This window comes from Danio rerio, chromosome 23 (genome assembly GCF_049306965.1).
Source record: "Danio rerio strain Tuebingen ecotype United States chromosome 23, GRCz12tu, whole genome shotgun sequence".
Taxonomy (NCBI): Eukaryota; Metazoa; Chordata; class Actinopteri; order Cypriniformes; family Danionidae; genus Danio; species Danio rerio.
Window position 1 is genome coordinate 49,943,406 of NC_133198.1, and position 17,416 is coordinate 49,960,821.

General features: G+C 39.2%; 1 protein-coding gene across 4 annotated transcripts in view; it reads left to right on the forward strand.

Moving 5' to 3' along the window:
- Nucleotides 1–11,230, forward strand: part of dnai3 (dynein axonemal intermediate chain 3) — a 36,291-nt gene extending 25,061 nt beyond the window's left edge. For 2 of the 4 annotated variants that reach the window (XM_073939494.1, XM_073939495.1), the window contains 6 exons: nt 59–122; nt 3,124–3,254; nt 4,886–5,090; nt 6,450–6,541; nt 7,942–8,064; nt 10,991–11,230. In XM_073939494.1, the coding sequence (XP_073795595.1) occupies nt 59–122; nt 3,124–3,254; nt 4,886–5,090; nt 6,450–6,541; nt 7,942–8,064; nt 10,991–11,143 (768 nt within the window). In that variant the 3' untranslated portion in view covers nt 11,144–11,230. The remainder of the gene's footprint in view (nt 1–58; nt 123–3,123; nt 3,255–4,885; nt 5,091–6,449; nt 6,542–7,941; nt 8,065–10,990) is intronic. The other 2 variants (XR_012398838.1, XR_012398839.1) reach the window with 1 other exon arrangement.
- The last annotated feature ends 6,186 nt before the right edge of the window (nt 11,231–17,416 follow it).

A 17,416-nucleotide genomic window follows, 5' to 3' on the forward strand; every position in this document is an offset into this window, starting at 1 on the left:
TGCTTTATTGTAAAGCTTGTGTACAAACTTGTGTAAACTGTGCTCTTGTTCCTTTAAGGATGGAGAACTGGTTTACACCGACTGGAAGGTGGAGAAAGACAACGACTCAGGACGAATGCTGAGTAAGACACTAGAAATCCTAAAGCTACATTTTTAAACACATATACGGTGTAAGATTAGTGTTTGAATGAAAAAAAATCTGTCTATTTTTACCTGTGATGAATGACCTGAACCTCCATTTGGTCCCAGGGAGCCTGGCCAGTAGATAACAAAGATTGAAGGACATTAGATAAAAGCATCGGCTAATAATTGATAGACATTAAAGAAAAAAATTGTACATGTTTTACTGACCTTTATGTCTTTCAAAATGTATGTCGTTTGTTGAATGGTCACGCTGCCCCCTTTTTTCAAAAGAACAGTGAAACAATTTACTAAAAGTAAACAGAAATGAGCACATTTTATTTTGCTCAAAAGAAATAATAAGCCTTAATAATTATTCAAAAATAATATTTAAAAATATTAAAACCCCATTGTTAAAAGATTAAATATTTTATGTAAAACAAAACAACAACTAAAAAACAAAATAAAACAATACAAATAATAAATATTTTATTTGAATGAATAAAAAAACATTTTAAAAATCGAATCATAAAATAATACATTTTAAAGCATATAAAAACATCACATATTTTATTGTAAACTAATTAATATAATTAAATGCCATAACAACAAAACTCACAAAAACAGTAAAATTATACAATTAATCAATATTTTATTGAAATCAATTAAAAAGAGCATTTAAAAATATTACAACTCTCAATAAAAATTTTTGCTAATATTTGTGAAATATTTTATTAAAAATAATAAATTATAATAGTGGTGTCGGCTCAGTTTCTGTGTGGAGTTTGCATGTTCTCCCCGTGTTGGCGTGGGTTTCCTCCGGGTGCTCCAGTTTCCCCCACAGTCCAAACACATGCGCTATAGGGGAACTGATCAACTACACTGGCCGTAGTGTATGAGATTTTTTTACAATAAAAATTGTAATCATAATAAAAAAAATTGATTTTAAAAAGCAATATTAATATAAAAAGATTAATTATTTCATTTAAAATAAAACTTATATACTTAAATGACATAACAAAAAAACAGAACAATTAATAATAATACAATTTTTAAAAATTATATTGAAATAAATAAAAAATATATAATTAAAAAATATATTAAAATCCCAATTTAAAAAAAACTTACTTATATTGGTGAAATATTTCATTTAAAAAAATAAATGAAAATACATTTTTATGTAAAAGCAATTCAAATAAAATACTAAGACAACTATTGTGGCGAGGGGGCGTGGCCGAGAGCCGTGGGAACGGGGTGAGGCCACCGCGTAAGTGGATACACCTGCGGTGCGCACCTGCCTCGGATCGCACGGAAGGAGCTCTGGACCATAAAAGGAGGACCGATGGCAGAGGAAGCCGAGAGAGGACCGGGCCCGGGCATATTGTTTTACTTTTGCTTTCAGTTTGACGGCAGTCTCCGTGAGGAGCTGCCGTCCGTTTGTTTTGGTTTAGACGGCAGTCTCCGTGAGGAGCTGCCGTCATTGTTATTAATAAATATTTAAAAAAAGGAATACTTTGAAAATAAATTATTATAAAAAAAAAATCAAATCACTAAATATTTTATATGAATACCACCAAATATCACTTGGGAAATATTTTATTATGTTATTTAATAAAATGAATATTTTTTAAATAAAAATAGTTCAATAATAAAAATATTGGGGCGACACGGTGGCTTAGTGGGTAGCGCTGTCGCCTCTCACCATGAAGGTCGCTGGTTCAAGCCTTGGCTGGGTCAGTTGGTGTTTCTGTGTGGAGTTTGCATGTTCTCCCCGTGTTGGTGTGGGTTTCCTCCGGGTGCTCCGGTTTCCCCCACAGTCCAAACACATGCGCTATAGGGGAACTGATCAACTACACTGACCGTAGTGTAGGAGAGTGTGTGTGTGTGTGTGTGTCTGTGTGTGAATGAGTGTGTATACAGTAGGTGTTTCCCAGTGATGGGTTGCAGCTGGAAGGGTATCCGTTGTGTAAAACATACGCTGTATAATCCACTGTGGCAACCCCAGATTCATAAAGAGGCTAAACTGAAGGAAAATGAAAATATTTTTAAAAATAAATGCAATTAACCAACCAAAGCTCTTACCAAACAAGCTTAAATATATGAACCTAAAGTCTACATTATCTTCAATAATAAGCAAGTTTACACTCTAAAAGATACAAGCACACCATAAAAAGCTGATTAAAGCTGGAGATTTCCCTGTCAGATTAGAAACCGCTGGACGATTAATGAGGAAACCACACAATTATGATTGCATTATGAATCTGTGCTTCTCAGACGGTGACGAATGTTCAATGATTCAGTTAAACGAGGAAACTTTATCTGGATTTCCCAGAATCACTAACTCTGAGTTAATCTCATAGGCGTTTGGCGGAGAACAAACCTCATTTAACCAAACCGTCACATCGAGTCTGTAAACAGCCAATATTCACAGAATTATTACAGCAGATGAGGCTGAACAGTATAATAACACATATCTCATAACATTTAGCCTTTATTCTGGAACTATTTAGACAAACTAAATTTTAATGACAAAGTTTAATGACAATATATTTAATCACAGCTCACTGACTGAGAGCTTCAGAAATCACGTCAGAATTGCAGATCAATTTATGTTCAATTAATAACTTCATTTCAAAACAATATCTTAAGTCACATCATAAAACATCGTTGGTAATTTGAGGTGGTTTTAACATCGAGGTAGTTTACGTGTGTTGTAGGGAAACAAAATCCAGTGTAAATTAGTCATTTGGAATTGAAGCTTTCAGATGAATAAAAATGCTCTTATATTATAATACTTTTTGTGTTTATATTGCTGGTGGTTTATAAGGTGGTTAATAATTTTGTGACAGCAAATTAATGTGCAATGTTGATGCTTATTGAGGTCAATGTCAATTTAACGCTATTTCGATAGTAAATCGTTGTATAAAAACATTGTACAAACCTTGTATATCTTTTTTTGGTATATTATAATTAAATATTTGAGGCATAATTTTGTGCCGTCAGGTGCCAAACCGCTGGATGTGTTCCTCCTGCAGGACACTCTGCTCCACACCGTCAGCAGATCTCCATTCTTCAGAGATATCATCCTGACTGTCGGCAGATTCAGCTTCTCCATCTGGAGAGAAGGACTCACCGTCAGTATAAATATAAACTATATAATTACTTTTAATGTTTAATGTTCAAAGTAATTTACATTTATGTTCAATTTAATCCAGGTTTATTTATTCAATTCAATTTAACCGCCAGATACATCAGAATACATCAGATATTCAGGCTATTGATCTGCCAAAATAGCCCAAGATTATCCTGCTTTAATATATGTGATATCAAATATGGGTTGGCACTAAAGTAATCTAAATGTACCCCTAATCTAAATCTCATCTAAATAATAACCCTAACCTTAACCTAAATGTAATTCTAAAGTAGTCAGATTGCATTATTAGAAAAAGTAATCCAAATGTAATCTAAATGCAGTCAAATTTCATTGCCATAAAATGTAATCTAAATGTAATGCAAATGTATTCAGATTGCCGTATCATAAATGTAATCTAAATGTAATCCAAAACTAGTCCAATTTTACTTCCAAAAAAGTAATCCAAATGTAGTCCAGATGTAGTCAGAGGCGTACCATAAGTAATCTAAATGCAATTCAAAAGTAGTCAGTTTACTTCCATAAAAGTAATCTAAATGTAATTCTAAATGTAATCCAAAAGTATTACGATTTTACTTCCATAATAGTAATCTAAATGTAATCCAAAAGTAGTCAGAGTTTACTTCCATAAAAGTAATCTAAAATTAATCCAAAAGCTAAATGTAATCCAAAAGTATTCAGATTGCCATACCATAAAAGTAATCTAAATGTATTTCTAAAGTAGTCAGATTTTACTTCCATAATAGTAATCTAAATGTAGTCCAAAAGTATTCAGATTGCTGTACCATAAAAGTAATCTAAATGTAATCCAAACGTAGTCAGAGTTTACTTCCATAAAAGTAATCTAAATGTAATCCAAAAGCTAAATGTAATCCAAAAAGATTCAGATTGCCGTACCATAAAAGTAATCTAAATGTAATCCTAAACTAGTCCAATTTTACTTCCATAAAAGTAATCTAAATGTAATCCAATAACTAAATGTAATCCATAAGGATTAAAATTGCCATACTATAAAAGTAATCTAAATGTAATCCAAAAGTAGTCAGATTTTACTTCCATAAAAGTAATCTAAATGTAATTCAAAAGTAGTCAGATTGCCGTACCATAAAAGTAATCTAAATGTAATCCAAAAGTAGTCAAATTGCGATACCATAAAAGTAATCTAAATGTAATCCAAAAGTAGTCAAATTGCTATACCATAATAGTAATCTAAATGTAATCCAAAAGTAATTAGTGTTCGCTACAATAAAAATAATCTAAATGTAATCCAAAAGTAAATGTAATCCAATAACTAAATGTAATCCAAAAGGATTCAAATTGCCATACTATAAAAGTAATCTAAATGTAATCCAAAAGTAGTCAAATTGCGATACCATAAAAGTAATCTAAATGTAATCCAAAAGTAGTCAGATTGCCGTACCATAAAAGTAATCTAAATGTAATCCAAAAGTAGTCAGATTACATTACAATGAAAGTAATCTAAATTGAATGCAGAATCAGTGAGATTACCATAAATATGTGGCACTATATAATGAACAAAGCATTTTGTCATGTAATCTGTAATCAGTACCTGATAAGTGACCCACAACCTGAGTGTTTTGTGTGTCTCGTCAGTGTGGGCCGCTGCTGATGTCGGTGTACTCTAAGTCGATGTTCTCGGCGGGTCACTGGTCTCGGTCGCGGCCCGCTGTGCTCTTCATGGGGAGGGAGGATGGAGATGTGGAGGTGTGGGACCTGCTGCAGAACAGCCGACAGCCCTCACACACACAGAACATCAGCACTGCCGCCATCAGCTCCATACGCACACAGACCAGCTCCGGTAACACACACACACACACACACACACACACACACACACAAACACACACACACACACACACACACACACACACACACACACACACACACACACACACACACACACAAACACAAACACACACAGAACATCAGCACTGCTGCCATCAGCTGCATATTTAAAATGATTATCATTGGGCCATAAGACAAAAATGCAGGTGTGTGTGTCCATAATTTGTGTGTCTTTACCTTCACTGTCTTTCCCACATCCGGGAGAGTTACGGTGTGGAGAAGCCCCAAAGAAGCGGCCCACCCTGACTGCTGATGCCCAGAGTCAAGCATGGGGGATTTGGCATTCCCAAGGCCCAGTACTGGAGCTAGATGGGCGCTGGGTCACTGCCAAAGACTACCCAACCATTTTGGAGGAGCATGTGACCCAATGGCTCAAACACTGTATCCTGAAGGCGGAGGTGTGTATCAGGATGATAATGCAACGATACACACAGCAGGACTGGAGACAGAGCGGTCTGATGAACATGACAGTGAAGTTGAACCAATCCCATGGCCTGCACAGTACCCAGATCTAAACATTATTGAGCCCTTTGGAGTGTTTTGGAGGAGCGAGTGAGGAAAGGTTTTCCTCCAGCAGAGTCAGTAGTGACCTGAACACTATTCTGAAGAAGAACAACTCACAGTCCCTCTGACCACTGTGCAGGATTTGAGTCCATACCTGCCAACACTCCCGTTTTCCCCATTTCAGACCCATCTCCCGCCCTTCTCCTGTATTGTTCTGTCCCTCGGAAAACTCTTGGAATTCTACTCCTCCTCCTTTCCTAGATGGGCGGCACGGTGGCCCAGTGGTTAGCACTGTTGCCTCACAGCAAGAATGTCACTGGTTTTAGTCCTTACCAAGCCAGCCAGATGTTTCTGTGCAGAGTTTACACGTTCTCCCCGTGCTCACATGGGTTCCCCGGTTTCCTCCAACCGTCCAAAAACATAATTGACTAATCAGCACATAGACATGCTCCTAGTCAGTAGTTATCTATTAAGAGCGATCACTATCTGTTCATTAGCTACACCAGCAGGGGTGTTCTTAAGGTCTACCTGAGCTCAAACTCCCCTCTCGCCTTGCAAACGGGAGGGAGCCTCAGGCTCGAGGATCTTATGAGCTCAGGGCTCTCTCCCAGGACAGCATGCTGAACGCTTCATAATCAATCATCAGCTGAGTGTCAACTCTTGAATCTTTCATGCTTCTTAATTTAAGAATTTAGTTGACTGCTTTATTTATTTATTTATTTATATACTACACATTTTTAATAATCGTTAGACACCAAATCTGAAATGGTCTTAATTGCACTGGACTCAGCATCAGTTTCTTCCACAGCCAAACAGAATCTTCTGGCGGTGTCGGACCGTCTCGGCACCCTGCACATCCTGCAGATCCCGGGGAGCCTGCGCAGATCCTCCAGCAGCGAGGTCAGAGATCAAACGATGCACAACATACCGATAAACTGGTTGAAAATCTATTCAAATATGTGACGATCCACAAATAAAATCGGCAAATAAATTGGGAGACACTTAAAGCAGGGGCTTCTGTTTGCTGTTCTGACCCCAAAATATTTCAGTAAAAACACCTTAAGCTGAAGATGCAGAGACTTTTATTCCAGTGTGTTGATGCTCTTACAACTGAATCTGAATATTGAGTAGGGGGCGGGGCTTTCTATTTGTGCGTTATTCCCTCATAGCAAACTACCGTTATAAGAGAGGCGTGGCTAAGCACATTTCAGTCCAATCCAAAACGCAGAAGCAGATGCTCAGTGTGAGGATTGAAGAAGAACAGACACAATTGTTTTCTCTGTTAATTAACTTGCACAGATTAACTGTTCACTTCTTCCGACTAACGATGTGTGCAAAATAAACAGAGCTCATCTGCAGCTCATCGGTCATGTTTTATCCCTAAAACTAAACTCAGAACGTTTGGTTTTTGCTTCTTATTTAGAAATTATACAGTCTAATTTAGACCACAAATTGCTCATGCTGCATTTTCCTTTCTGTATATGAAGAGATGATTTGTGTAAGCTATTTGACTCGGGATTGGTTTAAACTTTTACATTAGTTTTGTTATATTTCAGTTTTTACAAATCAATGTGCAGCAATATCCTAATACAAGGACATCTATTCATTTACTGTATAGAGTGTTTAAAGCTTTTAAAGAATTAAATCAGTTTTAAAAATGTTTAAAGCCATGTTAAGCTCAATATTATTGGCCCCTTCAGCAATATTAGTGTTGGATAGTCTCCAGAACAAACCACTGTTATACAATGACTTGCCAAATTACCCTAACTTTACCCTAATTACCCTAGTGAAGCCTTTACATGTCACTGTAAGCTGAACACTAGTGTCTTGAAGAATATCTAGTCTAATATTATGTGCTGTCATCATGATGAAGAGGAAATAAATCAGTGATTAGAGATGAGTTATTAACATTGTTATGATTAGAAATGTGCTATATATATATATATATATATATATATATATATATATATATATATATATATATATATATATATATATATATATATATTTGACTTTTTCATGCTGCTTTGACCAAAAGTAAAAAAAAAAACATCCAGTAAAAACACTTTACTGAACTGCTTCATTAATGTGAATCACTCAACTGAATCAGTTCACTCAAATGAATCAAACTTAAAAAACGAACACATTTAGGAGAGTTCCTACTTTCTGTAAACCTCAAATAACATTCTCTCAATAAACAAACATTAGCATGAAAGTGTTTCAGATGAGGAAAACAATGACTACCTTGATGAAAACTGCAGAGAATCACTGAATCACTTTTACCAACCGCTTCATTACAGAGGCAGAATGTAGAGAAGTACTTCGAGAAGGAAGAAGAGCGGCTGCAGTACTTCGAGAAACGACAGAGCGATCACCAGAAGAAGAAGAAGGAGACGGAAGCTGAACAGCAGAAGAAGAAGACGGTGAGAAACATTATAAACAAACCCATACAGAAACCTGAAATACGGCCGTATATATATGAACATTTTATGTAGAACTATGAAACAGTACATAACATATTTGAACATGCGTGTACATATGTATAATTCTACACCTGTTGTAACCAAACATTTAGTCAAACATGGACAAAATGGGTTAAAAAGTGCAATGTAAATGTGTAAATGTGTGTGTGGGTGTTTAATGTGTGTATGTCTGTGTGTGTACTGCTGTATGTGTGTGTGTGTGTGTGTGTGTGTGTGTGTGTGTTTGTGTGTGTGTGTGTGTGTGTGTGAAGCTGATGGCAAACACAGATGAACCCTCGTCAGCAGCTGTGCTCCAGCAGGAATGTGTGTTTGAGTGATTCCAGATCCGCTCAGACTTGCTGAATATATTTACTAAATATGAAAGTATGCTGCCGTCTGTCTCTCAGAAACACACTTTCGCCCGCAGACACTCCATGCTGGAGGAATCCAGGAAAACACTTAATGATTTTCATTCACAGACGGACTCTCTTGAGATTGATGTTCTGGAAAATGACTGCAAATTTCAGTAGAAATCAAATGATTTGATAACAATTTCAAACATTTTCCATTTATTTGTTTTTAACAGATGCGTAATTTACTGTAAATTTGATCTATTATTTATAGTAAAATAATGCAAAATGCTTAAATGTGATAGGGAGTATGTGGTTCTGTTACTAATTGTTGTCTAACTTATTGTTAACAAAGTTGAGGATAACCGATTTCACGATATCAGAGAGTTGACGATAACAGTCAGCGATAACAGATTTGATGATATCAGTGTCAACGATAACTCTTGATAACAGTCCGCAATGTAAAAGTTGATGATAACAGTTGACGATAGCAGAGCTGACGATATCAGAGTTGACAATAGCAGTTTACGATAACAGAGTTGATGATAACAGTCAACAATAACAGACAATGATAAAAGTCGACGATAACAAATTTAACAATATTAGAGTTGGCAATAATAGTTGCCGATAACATGGTATGATATCAGAATCTATGATAATAAAGTCGATAATAACAAAGTAGATGATATCAAAGTCAAATATCAAAGCTGATTACAATGTTGACAATAACAAAGTTGATAATAACAGGCGATGATATCAGAGTTGACGATAACAGTCGATGACATCAGAGTTGATGATTACAATGTTGGCGATAACAATTGACGATAACAGAGTTGACGATAACGGTCAACAATATCAGAGCTGACCATAACAGAGTTTATGACAACAATAGTTGACGACGATAACAGAGTTAACATCTGAGTCGACGAAATCCGAGTCGACAATATCAGTCAACAATAACAGATTTGACATTAATAACTGATAATGAAATCGGAATCGATGATATCAAAGTCGACAATAACAGTGGACAACAACATAGTCAACAATAAGAGACAACAATATCAGAGTCGACAATATCAGAGTTTTCGATAATATTTGTTGATGACAGGTGACAATATCAGAGTTGATGATTACTGAACAGTTGACAATAATAACGTTGACAACAAACTAGTTGAAATCAAAGTCGAATATCAGAGTTGACAATATCAGAGCTGACAATAACAGTGTACAATAACAAACTTTAGGATAACAGTCGACGATATCAGAGTTGACGATAACAATTGACAATAGCAGAGTTGATGATAATAATTAATGTTATCAGAGTTTACAGTAGTAGTCGACAATGTCAAAGTTAAGGATAACAGTCGATGGTATGAGAGTCGACGATAACAGAATTGACTATAGCAAAGTTGACGATACAGAGTTGACGATGTCTGAGTCTACGAAATCAGACTCAACTATATCAGAATTGACGTTAACAGAGTTGACAGTATCAGAGTTGGCAATATCAGCATTGACAATATCAAAGTTGACGATAACAGTCGATACCCGAGTTGAAAATAATGGTTAATGACACGAGTCGACAAAAACAGTCAACTTTATCAGAATCGACAATAACAAAGTAGACAATATCAAAGTCGAATATCAGAGCTGACGATAACAAAGTTGACAATAACAGTCCATGATAGTCTATGATAATAGAGAACGATAACGACGATAAGATTTGACAATATCAGAGTCGACGATAATAAAGTAGACAATAACAAAGTTGCCAATAACATTCGACGATATCAGAGTTGACGATAGGAAGGTTGATCATAACAGTCGATGGCATCAGAGTTGATGATAGCAATCAACGATAACAGAGTTAACAATAACAGTCAACAATATCAGAGCTGACAATAACAGTTCACGATGATAACAGAGTTGATGATGTCTGAGTTGACAAAATCAGACGATATCTATTCAACGATAACAGATTTGATGATATCAGTGTTGACAGTAACTCTTGACAATAACAGCTGATGATAACAGAGTCGACAATAACAGATGATGAGAACAGTCAACAATATCAGAGTCGACAATAACAGATCTGACAATATCCGAGTTGGCGATAATATATGTTAATAACAGGTGATGATATCAGAGTCGATGATAACAGTTGAGTATAATAACTTTGACATAAAGTAGATGATATTAGTCGAATATCAGAGTTAACGATAACAGTTGATGATATCAGTGTCTACAAAAACAGTTGATGTTATAAGAGTTGACCGCTAACAGTCAATGATATCCGAATCGATGATGACAGTCAACGATATCACAATTGATGATAACAGTCGTGGATATCAGAATCGAAAATAACAGTCGATGATATCAGAGTTGACGAGGCGCCTTTCCCTCCCCCCCAACACCCACCCCCCGGTGCTCACTAGATTCATGTACTCATAAATGACTTCAGTAAAGCACAAGCAAGTTTATTCTGCATTATATACTGTAAAATGCTGAACCTGTTGATGTGATCTGCTGCTCATCAGGAGCTGGTGACTCCTCCAAAACAGGAAGAGGAAGTGGACGCGGAAACACTGAAGGAATACCAGCAGTTTCTGACTCTGGAGAAGCTCATTCTGAAGGACATGAACATCCAGAACGAGACACAGCAGACCTGTAACACCATAAACACACCATAAACACACACACACACGCACTCATCAGCACATGCTTGAATGGTTGGTTTTAAATGCCTTCTGCCATTAAAGGCACAGTTCACACAAAAATATCAATTCTGCCATCATTTACTCATCATGTCTGAGTTTCTTTCCTCTGTTGAACTCAATGAAGCCTTTGACTTCTGTAGTACATGTTTGTTTCTAATATGAAAGTTACTGCAAAAATGTAGTTTTTGTCTTGTTTCTGGTCCAAACATCTATTGATTAATTTCATTCATTCATTTTCATCTGTTTATCCGGGGCCGGGTCGCGGGGGCAGCAGTCTCAGGACAGAACTCCAGATTTCCCTCTCCCGAGACTCTTCCTCCAGCTCCTCCGGGGGGATCCTGAGGCGTTCCCAATCCAGCCAAGAGACATAGTCCCTCCAGCGTGTCCTGGGTCTTCCCCGAGGCCTCCTCTTGGTGGGACATGGCTGGAACACCTCCCTAGGGAGGCGTCCAGGAGGCATCAGAAACAGATGCCCGAGCCCCCTCAGCTGACTTCTCTGGATGTGGAGGAGCAGCGGCTCTACTCTGAGCTCCTCCCGGGTGACAGAGCCCCTATCTATAAGAGTGCGCCCTGTGAAGGAAACTCGTTTCGGCCGCTTGTATCCGAGATATTGTTCTTTCAGTCTTGACCCAAAGGTGAGAGGAGGAGTGTAGATTGACCGGTAAATCGAGAGCTTTGCCTTTCGACTCCTTTTTGTCGCTGCACCAATCCGCCTGTCAATCTCATGTTCCATCCTTCCCTCACTCCTGAACAAAACCCCGAGATACTTGAACTCCTCCACCTGGGGTCAGAACTTTCCTCCAACCTGGAGATGGCAAACCACCTTTTTCCAGTGGAGCACCATGGCTTCGGACTCGGAGGTGCTGATTCTCATCCCAGCCGTGTCACACTCGGCAGCAAACCGCCCCAGTGCATGCTGAAGGTCCATGTCTGATGAAGCCAACAGAACAACATCATCTGCGAATAACAGAGATTAAATCCTGTGGTTCCTGAACCGAACCTTTTCCAGCCCAAGACTGCGCCTTAAAATTCTGTCCATAAAAATGATGAACAGAACTGGTGACAAGGGGCAGCCCTGCTGGAGTCCATCATGCACTGGAAACAAATCTGACTGATTGCCGGCATTGCGAACCAGACTCCTACTCTGTTCATACAGGGCCGAGACGGCCCTCAACAGATCGACTTTGACCCCATACTCCCCGAGCACCCTCCACAGAATGCCACTAGGGACACGGTCGAATGCCTTCTCCAAGTTCACTAAACATATGTGGACTGGTTGGGCATACTCCCATGAACCCTCGAGCACCCTGGCGAAGGTATAGAGCTGGTCCAGTGTACCACGGCTCGGACGAAAACCAAATTGTTTTAGAACCATAGTGCTGCTTTCAGAAATACTGAGTCAAAAAGAAGAGAGTTTTACACAAAAACAAGCAGAAGAATTTGACATTGGGGGAAGCAGAATAATAGTTTTAGATTTAACAAGATTATTCTGTTCACCACATCGGCAGATTATCCTGCTTCTTTTAAGGAGAAACTCTCCTCATTTATTTCTGAAAACACTTTATTTTGTGCTTCTCTAAATGCTTCTTGATTTAATAATTTTGAGATATTTGGACTATAAATAAGACATAATCTCTGCATAAGAACAGAATTGTTTGCAGTGTAGGGAGTGTTTCTGTTCTGACCTTGAAGACGATTCCTTCTCAGGTTACTTCGTCTTCATTTCCCCTCCGCGGCGTAATCAAACACGCTCTTAATTCAGCACTTCACCACAGACGGATCATCTATAACAGCTCATACTGACACACACACACACACACACACACACACACACACACACACACACACACACACACACACACACACACACACACACACACACACACACACACACACACACACACACACACACACACACACACACACACACAATATTGATTCAGTCCATCTCTTTTTCTAGAGCATATGTGACAAGAATTCACTAGTGACCTTTATACCTTACAGGAGAACTTACAATACTGATGAAGCATGCTGTTTATCCATGTGGTATTGTATATGGCATCCATATAAAAAGGGATAAATGTCTCAAATCAGCAGTGTTGGGGGTAATGCAGTAGCATGTAATAATAACAATAATTTTCTAACACATTACTTAAACATATTTAATAATATGTTATTTTTAAGGGCGGCACGGTGGCTCAGTGGGTAGCGCTGTTGCCTACAGCAAGAAGGTCTCTGGTTTGAGTCTCGGCTGGGTCAGTTGGTGTTTCTGTGTGGAGTTTGCATGTTCTCCTCGTGTTGGCGTGGGTTTCCTCCGAGTGCTCCAGTTTCCCCCACAGTCCAAACACATGCGCTATAGGGGAACTGATCAACTATAACACTAGTGTATGTGTGATGATGCAAATTAGATTTAAGCGCAAAGCTGGAATATTTGTAAATAAATCCTCTTTTCACTCTAAACAACAAAGAATAAACTCATCAGCTGTACAAAAATACCGGTGTGAACTCCTATAAAGACGGATAATTCTGCATTCAGATGTCCAAACACCTGAGGAGATTTCCCTGTGTGAGAGGCTCGTAAACGGCAGATTAACCTGAATCTACAATAATGTAGGAAATAAAGTATGACAGAAATGAGGATGATGTGTGATGATCGACAGGGCTCATAACTAAGCAGCAGAAGGCTCCGATAATGAGGAAGTAGTAGTCCCAAAGCTTGCACACTCAAACCAGATAAAGTACACACTTATAAGCTGTAGTAGAAGCATGTGAATAGGAACGCAGCCCAGATCTTAAACGGTGTGACTTTTACTGCCATTGCACTAGACTACACTGGAAGTGCCCCACATAGCAAACTATCTCTGGCTCAGCTCTGGCCCACACAATCAGCTTTTGCTTGGCCCACATGCCACAGTGAATTACACCACATGACTGGACCAAGTCTAGCTTCCAGACAAAGGCCAAACACGGGTCATATCTGGGCCAAGTCTCAGACAAGTTAATAACCCATAACTGAGACTGAACTGGGCCAGATATGTTGGTGTGTCAGATATAATTACTGTTTTCAAACAGGTTTGCCCAGCCGTTTTCCAACAGGTAATTCCCAGATTCTCAGATTCACTTTTTACTTTGAGTTTCCAAAAGAAAATACATATATAATTTACACAATCTCTCATACAGAAAGAGGCTTACAGATCTTGCACAAGTATTTTCTTCACTTTAACAACAACAACAGCTATAAACAGTAGAAGCTATAAATCCTTTAGAAGATTTCATTTAAAGAAGAACTATCTAGCCATGCATCTAGCTATCTAGCCATGCAACCACCTGTCCACTCGATCCCATTCCCTCTCATCTCTTGCAAGCCATCTCTCCTGCAGTCATACCAACACTGACTCACATAATTAACACATCTCTTGACTCTGGTTTATTCCCCACTACATTTAAGCAGGCTAGGGTAACCCCACTGCTAAAGAAACCCAACCTGGACCATACGCTACTTGAAAACTACAGACCAGTATCCCTGCTTCCATTCATGGCCAAGATTCTGGAGAAAGTAGTGTTCAATCAAGTCCTGGACTTTCTTACTCAAAACAATCTCATGGACAACAAGCAATCCGGCTTTAAGAAAGGCCACTCAACTGAGACTGCCCTGCTCTCGGTCGTGGAGGATCTCAGACTGGCTAAAGCAGACTCTAAATCATCAGTCCTCATTTTGCTGGACTTGTCAGCTGCTTTTGACACTGTCAACCACCAGATCCTGCTATCTACGCTCGAGTCACTGGGCGTTGCGGGCACTGTTATACAATGGTTCAGATCTTACCTCTCTGACAGGTCATTCAGGGTGTCTTGGAGGGGAGAGGTGTCCAACCTACAGCATCTAAACACTGGGGTACCTCAAGGCTCTGTTCTTGGGCCACTTCTCTTCTCCATCTACACATCATCTCTAGGACCAGTCATCCAGAGACATGGATTCTCCTACCACTGCTATGCTGATGATACCCAGCTATACCTCTCTTTTCATCCTGATGATCCCTCGGTTCCAGCTCGTATCTCAGCCTGCCTGTTGGATATTTCACACTGGATGAAAGATCATCATCTTCAGCTGAACCTCGCAAAAACAGAAATGCTTGTAGTTTCTGCCAACCCGACTCTACACCATAACTTTTCAATCCAGATGGATGGGGCAACCATTACTGCATCCAAAATGGTGAAAAGCCTTGGAGTAACGATTGATGACCAACTAAACTTCTCTGACCACATTTCTAGAACTGCTCGATCGTGCAGATTCGCACTCTGTAACATCAGAAAGATCCGACCCTTCTTATCTGAACATGCAGCTCAACTCCTTGTTCAAGCTCTTGTTCTCTCCAGACTAGACTATTGCAACTCTCTACTAGCCGGGCTTCAGCTAACTCTATCAAGCCTCTTCAACTGCTTCAGAAAGCAGCAGCACGAGTGGTCTTTAATGAACCTAAACGAGCACATGTCACTCCGCTGCTCATCCGTTTGCACTGGCTGCCAGTTGCTGCTCGCATCAAATTCAAAGCTCTGATGTTTGCCTACAAAGTGACTTCTGGCTTTGCTCCTTCTTATCTGCTCTCACTTCTGCAGATGTATGTGTCCTCCAGAAACTTGCGTTCTGTTAATGAACGTCGCCTCGTGGTTCCATCCCAAAGAGGGAAGAAATCACTTTCCCGAACTCTCGCATTCAATCTGCCCAGTTGGTGGAATGAACTCCCTAACTGCATCAGAACGGCAGAGTCACTCGCTGTCTTCAAGAAACGACTAAAAACTCAACTATTTAGTCTCCACGTTTCTTCCTAATCTGCAATTGCCTCTCTGGATATCACACTAACTGTACACACAAGTGTTTCCGACCTGAAACTTGCCTATAGCACTTACTCATTGTTGCTCTTATAGTTGTGTAAATTGCTTCTTTGTCCTCATTTGTAAGTCGCTTTGGATAAAAGCGTCTGCTAAATGACTAAATGTAAATGTAAATGTAAGAAAAAAATACCCATATTTAGACGCGTGATATTATTTTTAAAAGTGACAATTGAAGAATAATCCGGGCACATTGGTGAAATATACTCAATCCATTTACTCCAAATTAGAAAAAAAATATTCAGTCTGTGTTCAGTCTTAATGAAAAAGATGACGTATCCCACATAGCAAACTATCTCTGGCTCAGCTCTGGCCCACACTATCAGCTTTTGCTTGGCCCAAACACTGCAGTGAATTACACCACATGACTAGATCCAGCTTCCAGACCAGGGCCAAACACGGGTCATTTCTAGACCAAGTCTCAGCCAGGTAATAACCCATAACTGAGCCTGAAATGGGCTAGATATGTTGGTGTGTCACGACTGTAATGAAATCGATAAACCCATGAAGCATTGCGCTTTAGGTGTGCTATGGGTGTGCTTGCTCGAAGCAGCCTGATTGGTCGATTTTTTTCTTATTTTAAGAGTTGACACTTGATAATAAAGCTTGTTTGGCGTGCTGTCCCGGGAGAGAGCTTTGAGCTTATGAGATCCTCGAGCCCTGGGCTCCCTCCTGTTGCAGGGGAGTTTGAGCTCAGGTAGATCTCGATGACTCCCCCTCCTGCTTATTGTAGCTAAGTGTCAGATATGGATGCTGAAGGTGTACTCAGAGTTTGGCTTAAGATATTTGGATGAACTGTTTCGGGTGCTTGTTTTTGAACTGTTGGAGGAAACCGGAGGACCCGAGGAAAACCCACACGAGCACTGGGAGAACGAGCAAAACTCCGCGCAGAAATGTCGCCTCATTTGGAAGGGAATTAAACCAGGGGCATTCTTGCTGTGAGGCAACAGCGCTAATCACTGGCCTCCGTGTCGCCTGTTTGAAAGAAGGGAAAGTAGGGTTGGGTGGGGGGGTTCTTCAAGATGAAGATAGTGAGATGAGAAAACTCTGGCTATTTATAGTGAGTTAAGGATCGTCTGATAGGATAATTAGTCATTAGCTAATGCTGGAACAGCTTTGAACAATCATGAGCACGTGATCCTCTCGAAATTAGTTTATAAATAAACTTCACTTATTTTCAAATAATAAGAATGTATTTTAAACGTGGGTCAAGACAGGAGAAACTTACATGGCCCACATATCAATTATTCACATCGGGGCCAAATATTGTGTGTCGCCTTAAAGACAATGCCACCTCTGCCAAACCAGGGCCATGTTTGGCCCACATGCTGTGAGCCAGTGTCAGATGAACGCCTGCTG